Below are 23133 nucleotides of genomic sequence, written 5' to 3'. Positions count from 1 at the left end.
TCCAGAAAAATTAAAATGCCAAGCCTTTGCTATTTCAGGGTTTCTGCTGACAGATATTATTACACTCTCAGTATCTACTTAATTCAATTTCTCAGTGAGATAATAAGAATTTTACCATACAAAGAGAGATCTATTCAAGTATGCTCTTTCAAGTACCTTTCAGAAAGACCTGATCATTTATCTGACTAAGTTCTTCAACTTAGTTTTCAACTAGGAAAAAAATTCCTAGTGGGAGCCCAAGAGTTAATTTAAGTTGATCTCTCAGTTAAAGAAAGACAGCAGGGAGGATTAAATTGCATTCCTGTATCAGGGAAATAAATTATCAAAGGTGTTAAAAGGCCATTAAATTAATGTTTGGAAGAGGCTACTTACTGTGTGCTCACATCAACATTTTTACTAAGTGTTTCCAGATATTTTGTCATTACCTCTTTCAAATTATTTAGCACCTTCCTATAATTCTTCATTCTTATTCTACTTTGTATTTTTTTCTGATTTTCCCTTATCTGTAGACTGTCTAGTTAGACTGCAAGCTATTTAAGAACAGGCTTCTTTTATTACCTTTATTTTATTACCTTGCAAAACACTTTCCTTGTACATGGTGAAGTAGAAGGGGAGCAATTTTTTTCAATCTATATTTTCACACCATCAAATGAAGAAGTACAAAATTTAAATGCTTTCTGTATTCAGCAGTAATTTAATCAGTAGCTGAATTTTATTCTTATTGAGTATCAATACTCTGTTTCCTACTGAAAACAAAACATAAGCAATAGGAAAGACAGAACAAGAAGTTGAACTCCAGCATCCATTCACACTCAGTTGCTGAAGAGAAGTATATTGTATGTCTTTTATTCTTTCCTTTTTTTTTTTTTTTATTTTTTTAAATTTAATTTTTAAATAAGTACTTCCTTATTAAGTAATTTACCAAAAAAGCAAGATGAATATTGGTAATACAAGCATCTTATTTTCAAGGGTAGATAAGCCAGAACCAAATACTTCGGAATAGCCATAAAATTTGTCAATAAAGAAAACTGCAAGAGAAAAGAGAAACTAGGAATACTGGAATGAGAAAAAGAAGCAAAAGGTGACAAACAGGGAATGGTCCTGATGAGAATGAGGTTGCCCTGACATATGGTGCATTTCCTCTGTCTGCTCTTCAGGAAGATTAACAAAGAAAATGTTAGTCATAATTTTGTTAACATTTACAAGATACAAATATAAAAGTCCACTCAGGCACTTTTCACTGCTATCCTCTGCACTCTGAAATTGGAATAAGGCCTATAATAGAAGATTGAAGTACAGAAGGTGAAGTACTGTAAGCCAAAGCTGACACGTTACAGTCAAGCAGATGGGCACATGGTGACTAAAATGCACCTAAATAATATTGGCTGTACATATTGAAACTTGAATAAAAATTTAAAAAATGTATATATTATTTAAAAGACACATTATGGAATGGAAAAGGGTTAATAAAGCACTAACGATGACATGGCCAAGGATCAAATGCTGTTCTCAAAGCATAGCAGGATTCCTGGACCTGGGACAAGTTGCTTTGGTCCTGCTACAGAACATTGCTGGTTTAAATAACACATGAGACATCATGGTAGAAGTGCATTTCAAAGTTATTTATCTGCTATATTCATATTTATAGTCATGCCATACTTATAGAGTGAATGAAAACAGAGTAACTTCAAAAGCCAAAATGAACACCACTTATTATTAAATGCTTCCTGTATGATAACTGTTTTCTAAAACCAGAAATGTTCAGGATTCATTGCTATGAGAGAGCCACTTAAAGTTACAAGATCAGATAACTGAACAGCTCATACCATAAATTATGGCAACTGAATAATGCCAAATAAAATACTTCAATTTTGTTTAATATGTGGTTAAGTGTTTTAGAACTTCAGGATTACAAAATAACTCTGAAGTGACAAGGCTGTGAGCTGTCTCTCTCTGTACAAAAAGCCTAAAAAAACCTTACAACTATGAATATTTTGTTTGGTATTATCAAAGCAAGATGGTGCTTGCCAAGACTTCACCTATGACCAATCAAGATGGAAGCATCCAACACCTCTCCTTACACAACTTCCAAGTGGAGAAATTTGGGAAATTTTATATGTAAAATTTAAAGTTGTGAGAACAAATAAAAGTGTTTCAGACACTGCTGTTTTCCAGGTTTTTCCACATACACAAATCTGTTTATTAGCAAAGTTTATCTCCTATTAACTAAAGACAGGAAATCCAAGGAGACAGTAAAACATAGGAAGCATCCTATTTTCCTTAGCAGCAAGAATAAATACTCCAGTGTGCCTCATGAAACCCTGGAGAAGTTGCAAGAGCTATACAGTAATGACTAAACAGGTATTACAAAGTTTATAACTTTTACTAAAGAGGATTCTTGCTGTTGTTTGCTGCTTTGAGAGTAATAAACAGCTGCTTACTCTCAGCCAAGGGAGAAACTGCTTTATAGCTGCTTAGAGAATCTAAAGATGGTCAGAGATAATCTCATTCACACTCAAGACTACAGAAGCAGTACCAGAAGCCATATTCAAAGTTCTGGCATTTCCTTTAATAGGAAGCTACTTCATAGCTGAAAATTCATATATATCCACTGCCCTCCCAAGGACTCAAAGTAACCTGCTAAGACATGAGGTGGAAGTACATTCCAGTTAGCATCCAAAATAAATCAAGAACCAATATAAGCAAATACTTAGACAAAGCTACCTTTAACTTGATACATTTTTGCTGTGAAATTCTGGGCAATTTAAGCTCCAGGGAACACACATGAATGAAGTGCATTAAAAAGTAGTTGACTTCAGAACTGCAAAATTATCAGACTTGTAAGTGATCTCTAGAGATAATCTAGTCCAACTCTTCCCACTGAAGCAGGATCACCTAGAGCACATTACACAGGACTGTATCCTGTAGACAGGTTTTGAATATCCCCAGAGAAAGGGACTCCACAACTTCCCTGGGCAACCTGTTCCAGTGCCTTGTCACCCTCACAGTAAAAGTTTTTTCTTATGTTTAAATGAAACTTCCTATGTTCCAGCTTCTAAGAAACTGAACACTTCTAAAGATACCTGTTGGTATCTAACACTTCAAATTCTTCTTGGTTTCATTAAGAAAGCTCTTCTCTAACACCCACCAAGACTGTTTTATTCAAATTTACTGATTTTCAAATACTAGTTGCCAAAGTTCGTATCTTGAAAACAATCTTATTAATAGGACTCTCACCAGGCAGCTCTTAACTAAAAAGAATACACAAAAAAGACTGTGTTTCCAGATTTTGAAATAAAAGGTCTTAAGCTAACAGGAATTTTGTGTGTATACGTTTGTTATGAAAGTGGAAGAAGTAAAAGAGGAAAACCACACTCAGTCAACCAAGCAAAAAATAAGTCCAGCCTCTAAAACAAAGACCACAGGTCAAGTCTTGAATGTTGAATCACAGCTGAATGGAGATACTCAGTTATACAGTCATTGCTCTGATGGATCAAATAATGGTCTAAGGTACATGACAACTCACTTAAATATCTAGGAAATGACATGAGCATTCAAAAGGATGTTAGTCATATGTTCTAAAATACCTAGGCTTCAGTGTATTTGAATTTCTGTGATTCACTCATTCACCAACAAGAAGTATAACAGGAAGGAACTCAAAACAGCACTTTGTATCTCCATATATAACCACTGCCTCTTTCTTCCAAATTCAAAACACAGGTCCACATTGATTTATGTATCAAGCAATCATAAAACCACACCTTCTTATTAGAAACTGAATGGTTAAACTAGCTGAACAGCAAAAAAAAATCCTATTTTTTATAATTTGTTTTACAAAAAGAGCATGAACACTCTACTATATTCAGTGGAAAGGTTCCTGCACCTATAGCATGAAAGTATATTGTTGTAATATGGTTGCTTTTAAATTACTTGAACATTATTCATCACATGCTACAGAAGTTTATAGTAATATATTTAAGAAACTAGCCAAGCAGTTTCTAAATGGTTAGTGATCATACCTAAGAAATCAAGGATGTTTGGTGTTGTCCTAAAACTGTGAAATGGCAAATACAGTGCTCAAACTTAAAAATAGCATTTCAAAGGGAAATAAAAACTTTAAAAAACAGCGGAACAAATTAGTGAAGAGTCAAAGTACTCCGAAGTACATTGACAATTAAAAAACCAAAACCTGTATTACTGATTTACCTAAAAGAAACCACAGCAAATCAGTCTATTTTCTAACCTAATCATGCAGCTGAGCTGATGTCTAGAATCAAAGCAGTACATTCCATTACTTCAGCCCAGTTAAATCTTTTAATGCTGTCTTCAATTAGAGTTTCATAAGCTTGGAGAAAATGTGACACACATTAAATTATTAAAGATGATACCACTGCTGGAAAAATACCCTCTACCCCAGAAATCATACTCACATGATACCTTCACAATTTTTTTGCCAAACTGGTAAAACATACAAAGTGTATCTCAGGGCCCTCAGTGTAACACTGAGCTCTTCCCCAGTACCTAGAGTTTTATTTCCTGAAGGTCAGTGCTGACACGGTGCTGCTCCATCACTGTGATCCCCTTTATCCTCCATGGCTTGGGAGCTGTGTGTACACTAAGACTCTTTCCTCAGTTCCTTCCCAGCCTAAATATTGTGGCAATGCTGTGCCTGTACCATTCTGATTCCTTCCTGGACCTGCTGACTTGACTTCCCAGCTTCTCATACCTGCCTCATCCCCATGGGACTGTCTGACAGTCACTGGGCATGTGGTTGACCATGGTCTCCAGACCTTCTCTTCTTACTTGGACACTCCTGCACTGCAAACTTTGTCATGAAGGACACTGCCTTGTGGAACACCCCACTCTTGCTGTTCCCAGATAGCAGGTCCTGCAGGCAATCCACATTAGGTAACATTTTCAATACCAAACACGGTGCTATTTATGAAATAAAATAAATAGATCTTCTTTCATTTATGAAATATTAATTTCTCCTTATGGACAGATTGTACCTTTTGGGAGAAGCTGGCACGATCCAGCAAAAGTCTACAGAGATATCAAGAATAATATCTCCATAAATTCAAGCTGTTAACAATGACTTTAAATAGATGAGACTGTATACAGCTGTATTACAACTTCAATACATGCACATTAATACCAATTCACATTTTCTATTTCTTGCCATGTAGGCTACACCATTAGTGTTTTCTGTCAAAACTTCTTCTAAAGGCTATTGCAAACATAAAAAGAAACATCTGCTAGAAAATTATTGCATTCTTGCAAAGGGAAAGCTAAACTAAAGTGAGATAACTTTGTAAGGGAAAAAACAAGTTGGTAGCCTGGGAAATACCACAGAAATAATAACAAAAGCTCTCTTTTTTTTTTTTTTCCCAGAACTAACTGAGAAAGTTTATAATTTTGTTCAAGTCATGTAGCAGTTCCAGTAATAGTTTAAGATGGTTCTGAAGACCAAAGACTTTCAAACACACTCAGATGAAAGTCATCTGCCCATCCATTACCTTCAGAAGCCTATAAACTACTCGAAGGTGTCATGAAACAGCAAGAACCAACAAAAGAACACAACAGCCCTCATGATCTCACCAATAAAGTTTCCATCAACAAAGATACTGGCCAAAGAATAAAGCAAATCTCTCTTTTAGAGAAAACTAACATTTTGCTATCAGTAACTAAGATTAGGTAATACTTAGGTGCATACCACTTATCTACTATTAAGAGATTTTAAAGGACAGGTTTGATACAGAGCCAAGAAAGACAACCAAAGCAATTAACTAAAGATTTTATTAGTTATGATGTTTTAAATAACTAATGATGGTTTTACTTTTTACTTTGACAGCAAAGTAAAAAGAACATATAAGGTATTTACACGTGCCACAGATACATGCCCTTGGACAGTTGTACATAAAGAATCATTAAATGGGTTAAATACCTTAGAAGTACAAAAGTCATGCAATTTCAATAATGCAAAACAAATTTTATTTCATAATTAAATGAGTTTGTTCTATGCACTGTAAGAGATGCTTAACTCACCTGATTGCCAACTAAAAGAAGGTGTTCTCCCAGCAGAAAGTCCTTCAGCATATCTTCCATTACCATAACGTGCTAAAGAAACAAAACCACAATTTTCAAACCTGTTTTCAAACTCTTAAGTTTACGCTTTCACCAATGACAGCAATACAGCAGGAACTTTACTTCCAGGATTTGAGGCCAAAATTTTGTGAACTTTTATCTTTACAACAATTTCAAGACTCTCTCAGCCAATAAGAGCAGACTCAATCTATCCAGTGATTAAAACAATGAAACAAAACTACTAACTCTTCTTACATATTTCTTCTGCTCTAACTGGCTGTGAGTGTCTGATTTCCCTACCTATATTTAATTCTCCATAATCACTTCTATGGTGTTTCCTTTTAGCCTAGTTGAATGTTTGTCACCCAGAGTGTAAGAACTTTTAGTAATATGTATATGATAATCTTCCAGCAATTGTACTGGGTGGAAGAAAATTGTATCCTGGTAAAACTTTACAGAAAACAGAGTGAATAAAAGGCAGCTGACATGAATATGTAATTTATACACACTTATTTTATTAAAGATTAAAAATCATGTCTAGCTTAATGAAGAATACACTTTCCTAACAAAACTTTATTTTCAAGGAAAATAATGTTATAAAAATGCAAGCTGGAGTCTCAAAAGCGTTTATTATATGTCTTATAACTTCTAAATCAGATGGCTTATTTGAAGCCAAAGTGCTTGCATGTATATCCAAAATCATAAAATATAACATGTGCTGTACATCATTTAACCTTGTCATGCTCCTCACAATAATTTTTTTTAAGGATCAAAAGGATTTAAGGATAATATAGCAATGCAGACCACTTTACTCACAACAGTCATGTATATTTTTCCACTGTATCTACTAAAAATAGGTCATCTGTAAGTAGGTCAAACAACATACTTAGAGAAATGAATGCTTGCCTTCACATAAATATATTTATTTTTATGTTATCATCAAATTTCTAGTACTTGATTAAAAAAAATAAAATAAGTAGCTTGCCTGTAATTTCTGGGCATAGAAATGCTCAGTTTCTAACTATATGAAAGATGCTTTAGGTTTCTAAATCTCTCCAGAACAGAGGCTGGGGGTGGGATAAGAACCTCTTGTAACCACAGCCTAATACCACAAAATCCTAATCAGACATGTCAAAAGACTACTGAATACTCAAAACACAATTTAAGGATAGGATTTCAAGACACATTACCATTAGTTTCTGGCATGGGCATACACTGGAAATTTATAACTGATGAGAATAAATTCTAGGAAGTCGGTTCTATGCACACAGTGATTACACTTTTTATTTTATTGCTAAGGCATGAATATTTCTTCCTGATGTCTTTTTTTTTTTTATCCTAAATTGCACAAATAGATGTATATTACAGTTCCCTAACTGAAAAGCTTTCCCACAAGGGATACTATGTAGTGACACTTATTGATACATTCTTTGCTTTTGTTTTGGGTTTTTTCTTGCATCAGGACCGGAACCAGCAGATACAGGCAGATTAAGATACCGGTGGATATTCCAGATTATTTACACAATATTTACACAAAAGATTTGCTATCAATATCCTGTCAACTTTATAAATCCATATTCCCCAAAGCCTAGCCTGAAAGTGGCATTTGACATATCATCTAAAAATTATTTCCACCTCTGTGTCACTTGGGGACCAACAGACATGTCCCTTGATAATGCCAAATTCCATAGGAACATGAAATGCTTCAAGACCAAGCACACAGACATGAAACCCATGTACTTCATTACACTGTGCAGCACACAAAGGGCAGAAGAAATATTTTTTTTCTCTGCTTAGATTTAATTCTGTAGATTTTAGACACTGGAGGGGAAGTATTGCACTAGACTCATAAATCAAGTTTTTCTCCAGCAGGTTAAGCTAAACTATCATTACAACACTTGAATGACAGAAGTACAAACAAGTTCAGCAAATGAGAGTAGAATTAATTCAGAAATAGGAACAGACCTCCTGACTGGTATTTGGCTGCTGTTTTCCTTTGGCCTTCAAAGTGCAGAGCTACCAGGGAAAGACAGAGAGCAGGCTGCTCTCTGCAGCATTTTTAACAGACATTGCCTAAACAAAATAGATGCATGATCTGAACACAGGCTGTGTACAGTTTTCTAGAGCTCTAAGTGAGCAGGTGGGGAAAGCAAATGGAGATAACAAATCCTAGCAAGACTCGGGACTTCATTTCCAATGGATCCAAATTAAGTACTTTACCAAAATTGCAACACAGAACAAATGTTAGTGGGGAAGATGAAGAAGTCTGTCACCTGTTCCCCTTGCACACCCTGTCATCACCTTCAGTAAGTGATACCCATGTAGCATAATCTTTCTGTGGAGAAATTGCAAGCAAGGGAGGAAAGAAGAATAAGAAAGGAAAAGTAAGCAAACCCACACCAGGCCCCTAAAAGAACAAATATTTCACAAGATCACACTACCAGTGTTGCCTTTCAGTGGCTAAATATACTAACAGTAACTCAGAGGGCAACTGTCTTGCTAGGATACCTTTGCCTGACAGTTTTAAGGCTTCCTCACTAGATGGAGAAGAAAGCTGCAGTGCACCTACCCCTACAAAAGCAGTGTGGGGATACAAAGACCAATAAAGCCAATGCCAGCAAACACTTCCCTTTTCTTGTGTTCACTAATTACTTTTACTATTCACTACTACAAACTACTTAACATTAATGACATTAATGACTAATTGATAAGCAAAAAGTAATTTAAATAAATAATTAATAACCCGTGAACTACTAACTGATTAACTAATTACTCCTCGCCTTGCTTTTCAAACAAGTGTTAGTGTTAATTCTAATAAAAGGCAGGAACCACTTCCTGCAAGAAGCCTGTAATGATCTCAGGATGGAATCGATAATCCAGACCTAAGTGTGTATTAGTCCAGTACCAGCAGAAAAAAAAAAAAAAAAAAAAAAAAATCACATCACTTAATGCAAACTCTGATCAAATAATTTGAAATTGCATTCAGTTTCAGGTGCTGTAACTTCATAGTTTATGAATGCTCATTTATGTTTATGCATGTTCAACAATTTCTTCACAAAGGGATAGTGAAGAAATATCTGAAAGGAGCATAAAATTCTGTGAGAAAAATCAGCATAAAGAAACTCCATCAGAAATAATTCACAGTATTACATTATTTACTATGTATGAACATGCATGTAAGTACACATATAACAAATACTCTATGTCAGAAGCCAGAAGTTTGTACTTACTTGTACATTTTCATAAAAAAGAACATCAGGTACTTTCATTTTCTCAGCTGAATTATAAATTGGCATTGTCACAGAACCTATCTTCAGAATTCCATCTTTTATTTCACCTAGACATTTTTTAGGAAGGAAGCAAATGCATTAATTACAGCATCCTCTGAGCAAATGAGCAATCAATCCCTAACACCTGCAAACGATGATCAACAAAACTAGGCTGTGTGTTGCAGTAAAGGAATAAATTCTCTTTAAAACTGCAAAGAAATCTGTTACAATAGGTGGTGAGTAGGTGTTCTTATGTGAAAACTACCATAAGAAACACTGGAAGTTGTGACCACTGCCTTGGTTTAATTTCTGCTTTTGTCATTGGAAAAACATGATTAGGCTACATTTTCTCAACCCACAATTATCCCATTATCACTCCCATTATCCGTGTTGTCTTTCCCTGTCCCACTGGAGAGTGGGGTGAGGAGGGCAGTGAGCTGGGCAGGTACTTGGCAAGAGCTGAGAACGACCCACCACAACAGTATAAAGTCACTGCTGATTCTCCCTTTTTGGCACTGCATTTTTGCTAAAATGGGTTAATGCCAGAACATGAACACATTTAACATTCTAGTGAAAGAATTTGCTAAATTTGCACTCATTGAAATAACCTTTAGCTACAACTCTGGGAGAAAAAGTACATTAGAAAAATGTCTTAGATCAAAAGAACCACGACGTCTGTCCTTAGGTAAATAACAAGTAAGTGCAGACAATGATATCATGCAACAAAAATAGGAATAACTTTTGCCACTAATTTCTTAGTCTGGTGTGGTATAAAACTGAAAACTGTCTCATTTCTAGACATATGTTTTTAGTTGTTCACATATTATTCTATATGGTTCTATCTTTACAGTATGAAATGGAGAAATATAAAAAACAAGGGATGAGGCCAGACAACTGGCAAAAGAACAAGTTTTATATATATAGTTTTTATATATAGAAAAAGTGCAAATACAGACATAAATAAAGGCCAATAAGCATGGCAGAAACAGAAAGATATCTGTAGTGCTGAGGGCTACTGCAAGTTAGATGAGGCAAAGAAACAAAGACCTGCTCAATAAAGGAGACATCTAGCAACATCTCTAGAAATTTAAAAGAGAATAAAAAGAAGGGACACTAACAAAGAAGTGTGTGCCAGAACGAAAGCAAAACATAACACAAGACTTCTACAAGAGTCTCAGTTAGGAAAAGGATTGATTTTAGTAGTGGAGAGTAATGGTAAGAGAAACAGAACAGAGACATATTAAGATCAAACCAAGGCTGTAACTGTACAGAAGAGAGTTATCAATGAGGGAATAAGAGGAAAAATAATTATTTTTTAAAAAAGGCAGTCCAAGGAAGCCTAAGGACATGGATCTTATAGACTGGGAAACACTTAAGCATGATGAAGCACAGAATTCCATAGCTGGAAATGCAGCACACGATAAAAAAGTACTGACATACTAAAAGCAGCACTGCATTCTCATAGAACAAAGACAAAGGGATATAAATAAAGCAAAATACATTTAATTTTGAGGATAATTCATACACCTTTATATGCTCAATTGTCTGAGTAACATATATGCAGAGTAGGGCAAAAGAGGGCAGAAGCTTACATGTGTAATCCTTTTCCTCTAGTTTATTCATGTCATCTGGACTTGCCTCAATACCAGAATCCTGAAGATTTTTATGTAAAGCTGATCTGGCAAGGTTTGGTAAAAACCTAAATGAAACAGAATAAGAGCAAGTTTGTATTCTGAAGACTTCTGATTTTGCAGTATTTTCTGCATTTTAAAATCAGTATGAAGCTTTACTTGGACCTCCAAACCTTGAATGTCTATTCCTTTCACACGTAAATAGTCTTCAACACTTCATCTATCCCTAAGGGGACAAACTGGCTGTTTTAATAGGCAATGAATTATATTTGTGACTGTGAGCTCATTTTAAAATGCTTCAGTGTTATCAAATATTGCCACAGGGCTGTAGTGTAGAATGGATTAGGACTGGAAGTACGTAATGTCCTCATTCTGCAGCCAGTAACACCTACAATAGAAACAATGTTTTTTTCTGAAATACCTTTACTCCTGACTTAGTTCACTTGGACCCCAGGTTCCAAAAAGAAGGAGTGAGCTCTGAGGTGTTCAGAACTAGGACCTTTCAGTTTTCCAAACCTTTTGATAATTACAATTTGTATTCTTTTGAACAAAAACCAAACCAACAGAACAAAAAAAACCCCGAAACAACCCCAAACAAACCACAAAACAAAACAGGAAAAAAAACCCCAAGTAACATTCATAACTTTTCCAGATACAGGTTTTAGAAGGGAAATAAAGGTTCCACCAAAAATCTAGTCACTCTAGACATTAACAGAACTCCACTTTGAGTGTTTTGATATGGTGAAGTAATGCTGATTATGGTGACCTAATTTATATAATGTAATGAAATACCTTCATAAAGATGAGGAAAGAATACAAAGACATTTCTACTCAGCTCCTAGGTCTTAGAACACCACGGAAATACTTCTAAAGAAATTACAGACTTCACGGAGCAAAACAGCAATTGTATTATCTACTAACATGCTTTAAAAGCTATCTTGCATGCTAGCAACTGACCAAGAAGCTCTTGAACTTCCACCAAAACTAGGATTTCTACCTGGCAAGGCAAGCTTTATTAACAGCATGGTAAAGGTTTTCATCTGGATGTTGCGACAGTCGACGACAAATTCGCAACAGTTGTCGAGTAGACAGAGATGAAGCCAGTGACTGTGCCTGTCAAAAAACACAGGGTAATTTAATTATTTATTTGATTATTTAATTATTTGATCCTGCTATCTGGGACAGGACTGCAGGGACTATAAACCAATCAAATTAGAATTAAGTAATCCAAAAGGAATTATTTCCATTTTCCCCCTCCTTTGCATGTGTTTTCTACTTCCTACAGCAGCTTCTGCATTTTAACCTTCAAGCTTGTAATTCTGCATTTGATGCAGTAACTCACTACCATGAAATCATGATGTCATCAGAAGTTTAGCCTTACAATTTCACCTGATAAGCAAAAGGAAGAAAAATGTGCTGGTAAGTGAATTTAATTCACTATATAAAAGGTTACACTAAACAATACTAAAAAGAACAAAGAGACTAGCCACTGTAAGAGAATCCATGTCCTAAAATCTTGCCTGCTTTTCACAAACTGAATATGAGCTCCACATGTAATGCTCTGGCAAAAGGGTCTGGCAGGATTTTTGGATGTATAAACAAGACAACACTGGGCAGCAGTAAGGAGATTGTATCACCTCTGCATACGCCTTCTGGGCGGGCCATTACTGGAACACTGTGTCCTTCTCTGTTGTCCACATGTTAAAATAAATGCTAAAAACTGGACATGATTCAGCAAAGAGTTACAAAGATGATTCAATGCCTGGGAAGGCAGACCTCAAAACAAATACAGTGAAATTTTAAAAACAAAACCCCAAAACACTTGACTATGTATCTAAAGAGATCTAAAGATTGAGAGAGAAATCATGCTATAATTATATCTAACGGATGAAGATATCTAATACAAACAGGTTCCTTATTTTAGCAGGAAACACACAACAATGAGTGTGATCTGATAAGTCACGCCATGCTTTGCCTCAGTCAAGTGGAATATTTTAATTAGGTAATTTCAAAACATTTTGGTTTGGGACGTATAAATTATTTCTAACTGCATTACAATTATCTTAATACATTATGCTGTTTCAGTTGGGAAACAAAAATCCTGAGATTTGCTATCCAGGGGAAAAAATATACAGAAAAGGAACACTTCATGAATTCCAGAGCCTTCCTTTCTGACTTAATCATTTTTCAACGTGAGAAATATCTTAACACAATTCTTTCCTGTGGAAAGCCGAAGTTTTGAAAAACAGACATTAACTCTTTTTAAAAAAGCTTTTTAAAGGATAGTTTTATTTAGCCTACCTCTGAGTAAGAATGATTTAGATTGGGATAAAGGCAAGGATTCCTCCTACTTTCATTGATGAAAGACTCTGAAGCATCTTGTTAGACACCAAAGTTTACAACCCAGCATTATGGACACTGTTAGGAAAATGATGTCATGTCAAGACCTACTCAGCTATGTCTGAAGCTTGGGCAAGGGAGAGAGGTGAGCACTGCATCCTTGTTATCCCTGCTCACTAGCCAGAACACTTGCTGCTTCTGAGACTAAATCTTATTTCCAAGAGTATCTTAAACAGATGAAAGATTGTCAAGTAAAATGTGTTTTGGCAGGTAAGGAACCTTCCTAAGGGACTGTACTGATGGAAAATGGCAGCTCAGCACAGTAACTGAAGTAATGTGTTTCACTGTACCACCCTTGCCAGTCCAGTCTCTAAGGACATGAGCAATTTTAAAGTCTAAATTACACATGGCATCAAATCCTGCAGTGGAATAAACAGAGAAAATAGACCCACAGAGGAAAAGATGTATCACATTAAGTTCTGGGGATGAGTTTTCCTCTTTTCTCTTAGCTGTCTGTTTTTTGTTTTAAAAATTTTTTATATTCAACAATTGTAAACTCAAAACTGGGTTAGTGAAAATCTTTGTGATAAATATCTATGAGGCAACTAATTCAACAGGATCTTCATTGTCATTCTATTGTAAAACAAACAAACAATTGCAATGATGAAGACAACTCCCACAGGCCAAATATTCTACAGGTATTCTTCTATTGCTAACAAACCCACTTTAAACAATGGTTAATCATAGAATCTGGAAGATTCATAGAGCTGGAAGGGACCCATCAATATCATTAAGTCCATCTTCTGTCCTGGTGTCGGGAACCCCAAGAATCACAGCATGTGCCTGAGAGTGTCATCAAAACATTTCTCAAAGATAATATATAATATTTCTTGAAACTTTAATGTAATAAATAGTATTTCAGGATAATCTCTTGAAGAGGCTTACTTACTCAGGCAACTCTATAAATAGCCTGACATACCTAAGGCTTACATTTCAGCTCTCTGCACAGGCATGCTACTCCCAACATGTCTCATGTCACTGCTGATCAACAAGAATCCTCCCTCAATCTATATTGTGACTCACTTCTTAAGCAACATCATGTACTGCATTTAGATATTTCACAGTGCTATGGACATCTGCATATTTGAAAAGGATTTGTATAATGTTCTGTTCAGGTTTGGTATGCCTACAACTATGTCAAACCAATAAATTAATACACTAGGTGTAGGAAGATAAATAGATATTATTATTATTAGTAGTAGTAGTATTGCTGTTATTATTATTATCATTATTATTATTATTATTACACCATCCCAAAGTTGTACCTTAATCAAGCTTTTTACTTAGGTGGCTCAAGCTTAGAAGACTATAACAGCCTCTCATAGTTTCTTAAATATTAATGCTGTAAATAACCTATTACTTCTGTTGCAATCATGTTGAAGGAGAACAGATTTGCATACCAGTTAAACTGCTGGATTCTAGTAAAAATGTTTTACATTTTAGTTACATTAAAAACATCCAGCAGTTTAATTACCATAACAATAATTTCTTTTTCTTTCCACCCTGATTTAACCGTATCTTTTAAAATAATTTTGTGGTTCCTAAGTCAGCAGAATTTAACTTTTCTTGATAGGACTTAATAGAATAGACTGTAGCAGTAATGCAGCCAGGAGTTCTGGATCTTTCCATATCCTTCATCTTTGTTTTTCCCCATCAGCATTTTATAATGGCTATGTAGTTCCCATTGCCCCCAGAATCCCAATAATTGCAGCTATCAAAGTTCCAATGACTGAAGCAAAGTAATAAAAAAAAACTGGACATGCATGATTATATCCATACCTACTAAAAAGGCACCTCAGGCATGTTTCAATGTGAGCCATGTATCTAAACCTGACAACTTGGATGCTGTTCTGTCTGACTTCTGGGATTTCCTAAGCCATTTCTCTGGGCAATTTCCTAAAACTTTTAGTTATGCAGATTCTAAACATGTACAACATAAATAAATTAAAAAAAAAAGTTTACAGTATATGGTACAGTAATTGATAATAATAATTTTCTCTTTCTGTTTTTCTAGCCTCTGAAACAACACAGTAACTTAGTATGCTTCACCCAGCCTTTCTTTGTTAAAAGGAACAGTCCAAGTAGGAGAAAATAAATGAAGTTTTAAAAAAGGGCTCACGGTGGGATCATTTGTTTCCCGAAGCTTGTGTGTTAATGACAACAACTGCTTCACAGCAACACTGGGTACACTTGGAACCTGTTTAGAAGAAAAACAGTATTATCAATCTTAATGCAAGATGTGCAAGCTCCATAACAAGCTACACCAAGATGCAATGACTGTGCAGTTGCTGCAGGTGATTTACATCAACCAAAAAAGAAAAGAATTTTGACAAAGAGCATTCTTCTATTATAGCATCACTTGATATCACAATACAACACCATTACAATATAAGCAGATATTCTGCTTTGAAAAGTTTTGAAAATGAAGACACATTTAGGCTACGCTTAAATAGCATGGTATTTTATTCCATGTAGTAAATAATAATGTTCAGTAAGCAGTAAGTGCCTAAAATACTGAATGCACTTACCATTTCTTTAATAACTTGAATTTCTTCACTCTTGCTTAAAGAGCGAACGTTATGAAAAAGAAACAGAGTGAGAAACTCTGGACCCAGCCACTGTTGGGTACTACTTCCTATTACAGGAGGTTCTGCTAAGACCACAATTCTGAAAGAAGGATGGATAGGAAAGATAGACCTGGGGAAAAAAGAAAAAAAAGTTTTCAAAAATGCATTACGTGGTTTAAGTAGTGAATATTATGTTATTTTAAAATAAGACAAACACTGCATAATTTAAAAATTTTACAGAGGGGCCTTGTGCAAGGAGGGGCCATTTTGAACAATTAATTTCACAGAGCACTTCTTAAAATAGAAGACATTAATTTGGAAAAAGCAAATGAAATTTAATTAGACAGATTATGTGATAATAGATATGCCTGTTATCATGCCATTTTTCCTATAATTTATTACATTTGAAATGAGAACACTTGGAGGCAAGTATTCTTCCTGGTTAAACTGTGCTGGGAAACAATGGCAGAAGCAAGAAAATCTGCAGACAGAATATGACTGCAGACATCATCACATCAACACAAATCAACAAATCTACTGCCCAGTTGGGTCATCAGTTCATCACAACAATAAACCTGTGATACCATAGAGTGATTATAGCAAACAGCCTCTTGTCTCAAAGCAAACACAGGGGGTAGCATGAGTTATTCTCAGCTGAAAGTCATAAGCCTAGAAGCTACTCCCTGATTGATAAAAATAGAAATAGATGTCTGAAAACATCACATGAAAGAGGAACCAATAGGAATGTAACTGTCACTAAGCATAAAAGAAGGTCGGGGAACATTAGCCAACCTTATTACAGAAGGAAATATTTCCAGGATAGGATACATACATGTATTTCCAGACTCGCCTCCTGCCACCCATTACTGAGAGGAAAAATAACACTTGCACAAAAATCCACCACATCTGAAGGATTAATTCTGCTCCTTTTGCAATACCCTGAGAGACCACAAGAAGCAGTCATCTTTCCCTAGTAAAGGGAACACATTTTTCTTGTACCACCTCAGGAAGGGCAAGGAGAACAGTGGGAGGAGAGGAGATGCAAAGTGAGGACACATTAACTCAGTGATATCAGTCAAAGTCACCGACCTATTCTCTAGACTTGGACATATCACAACATCACTGCTGTAGTTTTCCAGTTTGTAAACATGAATAGAACTATTTGGCTACTTCAAAAGCTTATTGTTTGGACTGATGTTTGTAATGTTGAAAGTATCAAGCGAAGTGTATTATTAAAACAAATGCCACAACTGACTCAACCCTGCAACTCAAGTTCCTGGCTTCCATCAGCCTAACTTAAGAGCTTCAAAGTAGTTCCATCGTATTGCAGACCGAGCTTCTTCAGGAATTTATATGGAGCTCCTCCACGGAGCCATATTTTATAAAAAATAAATCCTTGATATCTTGTGTACCTTGCAGATGAAGGGAAAGAAAGAGTATCTTGTTAAAAACTTGCTTTTTGAACTATTGGGCCTCAAATACAGTGGGAAGATTTAATGTTAGTTGATTAACACAGTTTCTATCCTTCCTTCTATTAAATCTTTACTGACAACAGAGATAGCAGCAGAGCACTCTCCTAATAATACACACGTATTTCTTTTGACATCAGTGTTTAATTCCAGTCAAGGATTACCACCTCTTGAGAACACAGTCTGTTCAGGGTGATTTTAGGGAAAGATTTTCTTGTTATTGACACATGATTCTGAGCAACTGAAGCCTCTCCCTAAAAAAAACCAAACCAAAGAAGGTGGAACCTTGCAAAACCAAACCATTTTTGGTTGTCTCTTCCTATAAGATGATTTGATGAATCTCACCCTCTACCTAAGAACGATTTTATGAGCTGGGAATTATCATAATATTAGGACCACAAAGACCTAGTTTTGGTTTCTTGCTGATTTTCTTAAATTCCACCACCATCTAAGATTAACAGATTTCTTTATTTGAAAATTTGCGAAACTGACACACCCCCTCAAAAAAAGACTTTCTAAGAAAATCTTGTATTATTTGTTAAATTTATTCCCTGACAAATTTTGTATTTGTCTTGTTTACTGTGTGCTGCCTTTCAACATAATGCTAAAATATGGAAAATAAACCACTGTCCACAAGGCAATAAAACTACCCATGCATTAGGAGTGACTTCTGTATTTTGAACAATCCTATTATCTACCTACTTCTAGATTTTCCTGTAACAGCTGCCTTTCTGCTCACCACACCAAGGATTTATTTTAAGTCAGTGGGTGCTTCTCTTGTACAAGTCCTGTGCTGCCTTCATTGTATCTGTCTCAATGAAGTAATGGATGATTAGAGAAGAAACTGTATGCAGAAATCTTGGGGAGGCACAGTACCTAAATGCACTTTATCTTAATCTCTGAATGTGTTCAGGAAAATTAAATCACACAACCATTAAATGAATAAGGAATCACCAACTATAATTTCTTTCCATGTAAATAAAATCATTAAGGAACACCTGACACTTTCTTAAGGGCAAGGTTTTTTTTGTCTTCTCAAACTCACCAACAGAAATACAGTTTCCTCAAATCAGTGAGCATCATCTTACTGCAACTGTTTGAAACTGGAACGAGAAACAATAGAGGAAAAAGTGCTCTGTGCCTACTGATGGTTATCCTGTGACTTACAGGCTTTCAGCAGGCCAAGAAGTATCTCAAAATCTCACTTAGCAGATGTACTGCTTGCACCTGTCAGTCCTGAGAGAGCTATTGCACCCTCCAGTCTAAAACTTTTCTCAGAAAAATGCTAGTAGATGTGACAGATGTAAAAATACAATGAAATAGGTGAACATATAACTCAATAACAATAATTAAGAAAATTTTAAAATAATGTATTGAATTAGCTCTTACGAAGATAATAGCTCTTCTAAATTAAGTTGTCAAAAAATATATAATGTTCTAGCCCACAGAGCTTGACAATTATCTGAAAACAAAACAATACTTTCTTCTTTGTCCAGCACTGCTAATAACACTGCTATGGTTTAAGCACATTAACATACTCTACTGTAATGCTGCTTACATTCATATAGAGAGCCACGTAATTTCTTTAGACCATAGTGTAATCTGAAATAACATCCCTTTATTTAAAGAAAAAAACCTCTTTCAGGGTTGGAAATTAAGAGATGGATTGTGTACTGTTGTCCCTTCTTTTTAGTACGCATATAAGAATTATTACTTTTGAACCACTAAATATTCAAAGCTCTAAAACAATGAAAAAATATTCCTTTTTTTCCTTTTCCTCTTCTCTTCTCTCAAAGATTTTCATACGCGAGAATGAAAGCTTAGCACAAAATGTGCCTTGCTTTTCCATAGACATGGTCCCCTAAAATTTTTCCATTTATTCCATTAAATTTTCCCATATATCTCAATTTTTTCTCTTCTTAGAAATGGGAAAAATACTTCAGTGTGTCAAATCCTTTCACAAACACAGACTAAAAAAAGCATGTTCTACAGAAAATTTGGCTCAAGGGTTAAGAATAGTACTCCTTTTCTCTAAAATAGATTTTGATGGAAATTCTGCTTCAAAATTCCATTCATGAAGTACTGATTCCTAGTCTACCAAAAAGCATCATCAGTTGTTCTTTTTCATTATGAAAGACACGTTTGTATTTATGTAACTTCTAAAAGCATCTGGACACCTCACTAGTGAGCCTTAATTTACAGGAACAGAGAACAAGAGTGAATTATTTTGTATTTATGAATGATTCAAGACAGAAACTGCTAACTACACCACAAATAGTCACTAAAATCAAGAACACACATGTACAGCAAGACTGACCTGAGTGTGGGAGAGGGAAGTATTCAAAGCTTCTCTTAGATATAGTAGTAAGGTTTCAATTCTTCTCCATTACAGCAGCCTTCCAGTTTCCAGCTACTGTTTCTTTTGAAATCATGAAGACAGCCCTGTCCTCCCTAATCTAATGATTTCCTAATGAAGCTTTCAACTTCTTTCTTTCAAATTATGGTCCTTCATAATACTCCTTTATCTCTTGATCATATATTGCTTCTGTTTATGACTATTTTCAGCTATTTCATTTAGGTCCTGCCTGACTGCTTGGTCATGCACTTTCACTGAATTATTGGTGTGCCTCTCAGTACATTTCTTCAGTTTTTCACACATAATCATGTTAGTACGTGAGATCAACCAGGCAATAAAAAGATTAATAACAAAATAAGAAGTCACTTTTGTAGTTGTATATTATATATTCTATGTACCATATTTAAAATATTTAAAAATCGATTCCCAATATACAAATAAGAATCAAGGCCTCAGTCTCCTTGTTTTGTTTTTTTTTTTTTGGTAGGGGGTGAGAGAGGGAGGAGGGAGCCAGAATAATGTCCTGATTCAAACAAAACTTTAAATCACCTTCCATAGATGGCTTACTTATTGGAAAAGTTATCTTATGTCACTCTGCAAACATTCCAGATGAAGTTGCAAAAGAACTGGGAATGACAAGTGTATATTCCTCAGGCTTGGCAAAGAGCAACTGCACTGAAATTACTTTAGTCAAATCCAGTACATCAGGGTAAATAAAACTCTCTTTTCATCTAACATGAGAAATGTAGCTAAGGCCACTGGGCACCCTCATTGACACACAGCAAAAAATGTAATATTTCTTATAAATATGGAAATCATCTCCTAACCATGATTTGGATGTAAGAATTTGCCCAGTCAATCCACAACAAATTCAATGTATCCTCCACAAGATGTCCACAAGAAAATCTTTCATGGGCAAACGAGGGAGAGCACCATCGGGTTTTCTTTGGTAGGGATCAAATCAGCAGTCAGTACCTAAATGCCATTTGATGAGAAGGTGTCTGGAAAGAAGGGCTAATTCTGCACAGCTGTTCTGCACCACTGGAAAGTACTGCAGCTTCCAGTGACAGACAACTGCTGCCAAAAAGGATGAGGAGCAGGGAGAAATGCAGTCCTGGAATCAAAGAGCGACTACTGACAGTGAGCCTTGGAGCCAGTGAAAGGCAGAGATGCTTTCAGAATATGTAAGAGACCAAAACCAAGATGATGTCCTGGAACACCTTCAGTTCCTGAAATGTTGACAAAAATTGTGTCCTCTCTACAGAGGAGTGGTTCACTGATCCCAAAGAAGCCCATAGCCAAAACCAAAGAAGCAGATCCATGTTTGCATTACTTTACCCCGACTTCTTTTGAGTAGGGCAGTAGAGGAGAAAGTTGAACAAATTCCAGATTTAACATTATGGTCAGGAGAAGGTGAGATTCTCACCACAGTTGGCTTCAGCTAATTCAGTATTAAAAATTTCCATCTCTATCCAAGATGGTGCTAAATGGTCACACTGAGCTTCCAGATGCAAGGCTGCCTATGTAGCAGGGTTTTTTCTAAACAAGGAATTCAGAAATTGTAACCTCATGAGATCCAAGAAAAGGGGCAGTACTGAAGATGAATCTGTAATGAACTCTAGCATTTTGAAGTATATTTGCATGAACCAAAGGGTACTGTGCAACCAAAAAAAAAAAAACAAACAAAAAAAACAAACAGGAAAATTCTGTCTGAAAGCACCTCCTACATGACCATGGACATGGAGCAGGGATAAGGAGACTCAAACAATGACCAGATCTATTTTGAAATACAAAGTCCAATGCAAAGTTGGGATAACAGCCAAGGTAGACCCTAGGCCTTTTTTTCACTTCTCTTTTCAAAGTCTATGTTTGAAATTCTGATAAATAGAACAATTCCCTGACGTCCTATGATTCTGTGTAGTTCTTCTGTGTGCAGAGCCTCAGCATCATGGATACAATTTGCAATACTATAGGTTTAGATTATATCATCCTTAAAAAAAAAACACCACAAACAAACACAAAAAACCCCAAAATAAATGTTAGAAAAATTAAAATTAAGTTTGTTTTGATGGTTTATATTTTTTTTACTTCTTTACTTTATTTTTCTTTTTTTCCAAAACACAGTATTTTGGACCAACAGGGAACTTGAAATAACAAAAAAACCAGGCAGTAACACTGATTTCTATAGGGTAGACTACTAAGTAGGTAAAAAAAAAAATAAATTACTCCACTTCATCCTTATGAATGCATTCCTACTTTAACTGATAAGGCTTCTTCAAGGTTTGGGTGCATACACACCCTAGAGTGTAAATATGAGCACAGACATTTGATACAAAATTTCCATTATTTTTTTCTGAGGTTAGAGCCACTGAAGAATCACAGTATATTTAGCTTATCTGTAACTGAACGTTAGATTGTACTCTTTTTGACACACACTCAGCAACATCCCTCCCACTAACTACAACTGGTCAGCACAGTTTAACCATGTATCAAGCATGGCCAACAGGCAACCAGAAAACCTTTCTATCAGTGGAATGTTTCTAGCAGACAAGTGGAAGTGAAGGAACAAAAAGAATAAGCATAATGGGTCCCAACCCATCCTTAGGATTTCCTGCTCCGTATTATTTGTAAATTAAATATCAGCTTTCTAGCTAATGAAGAAAAGAAAGTAACATGTTGCATTTAACTTCAAGTCAGCTTTATTTTCCAACAGTCTTGATAAAAATCTTCCAAAATTAAGTATTATATAAATTTATATTTTTATGTACTTGAAATTTCTCTTAAATTTCTATCTCATTCTGTTAAAGGATACTGAATGTTTTCCTTTTAGTTCCAGCGCTCTAAACAGGATACAATTTTCTTATGCCACAAAAGGAAAGAAAGCTCATGAGGAAACTGATGTTTAAAATATGTTTCTCTTGATACCTCTCAAGAGGTATCAATTTAATAGGTAAGCATTTTCCATGATGTTTTTGTTAAAAAAAATTTAAAAATCTCTTTGCAGGATAAAATTTTGTTTTCATTCTATAGTCATAGCTGACACCTTACCTTTCCTGTAGTTTCTCATCCGAGATCTGTAATTCTTCTTTTAAGTTTTGGTATCTATCTTCTCTTAACAATCTGGTGCCATCATAGAGAGTCAGTTCTCTGTCATGTATTAATCTGTTTGAAAATAAAGGATAACCTTTATCTAGCCTTTGATTATTTTTATAAATACTTCTATCAAGTAATACTCTTTTTCAAAAGCTACCTTGCTCTACATGAGTCATTCATAGGAAGAAAAAGTTGTACTAATTAAAGATGCATCCAGGTGTGGAGATAAAATGATATGCATAAGTGAACAGTTACAGTGCATAG

At 35.3% G+C, this 23133-nt stretch overlaps 1 protein-coding gene across 2 annotated transcripts in view; it reads right to left on the bottom strand.

Annotated features, from left to right (window-relative positions):
• VWA8 (von Willebrand factor A domain containing 8) overlaps positions 1–23133 on the bottom strand; it is a 178854-nt gene that overhangs the window by 103784 nt on the left and 51937 nt on the right. For both annotated transcript variants that reach the window (XM_071740230.1, XM_071740222.1), the window contains exons 14-20: positions 22825–22938; positions 15913–16081; positions 15504–15581; positions 11982–12097; positions 10946–11052; positions 9315–9421; positions 6046–6117 (exon numbers count right to left, since the gene is read on the bottom strand). In XM_071740230.1, coding sequence (XP_071596331.1) covers positions 6046–6117; positions 9315–9421; positions 10946–11052; positions 11982–12097; positions 15504–15581; positions 15913–16081; positions 22825–22938 — 763 coding nt within the window. The remainder of the gene's footprint in view (positions 1–6045; positions 6118–9314; positions 9422–10945; positions 11053–11981; positions 12098–15503; positions 15582–15912; positions 16082–22824; positions 22939–23133) is intronic.

Source organism: Heliangelus exortis, chromosome 1, assembly GCF_036169615.1.
Source record: "Heliangelus exortis chromosome 1, bHelExo1.hap1, whole genome shotgun sequence".
Lineage (NCBI taxonomy): Eukaryota > Metazoa > Chordata > Aves > Apodiformes > Trochilidae > Heliangelus > Heliangelus exortis.
This window is presented reverse-complemented; position numbering and strand designations above follow the sequence as displayed.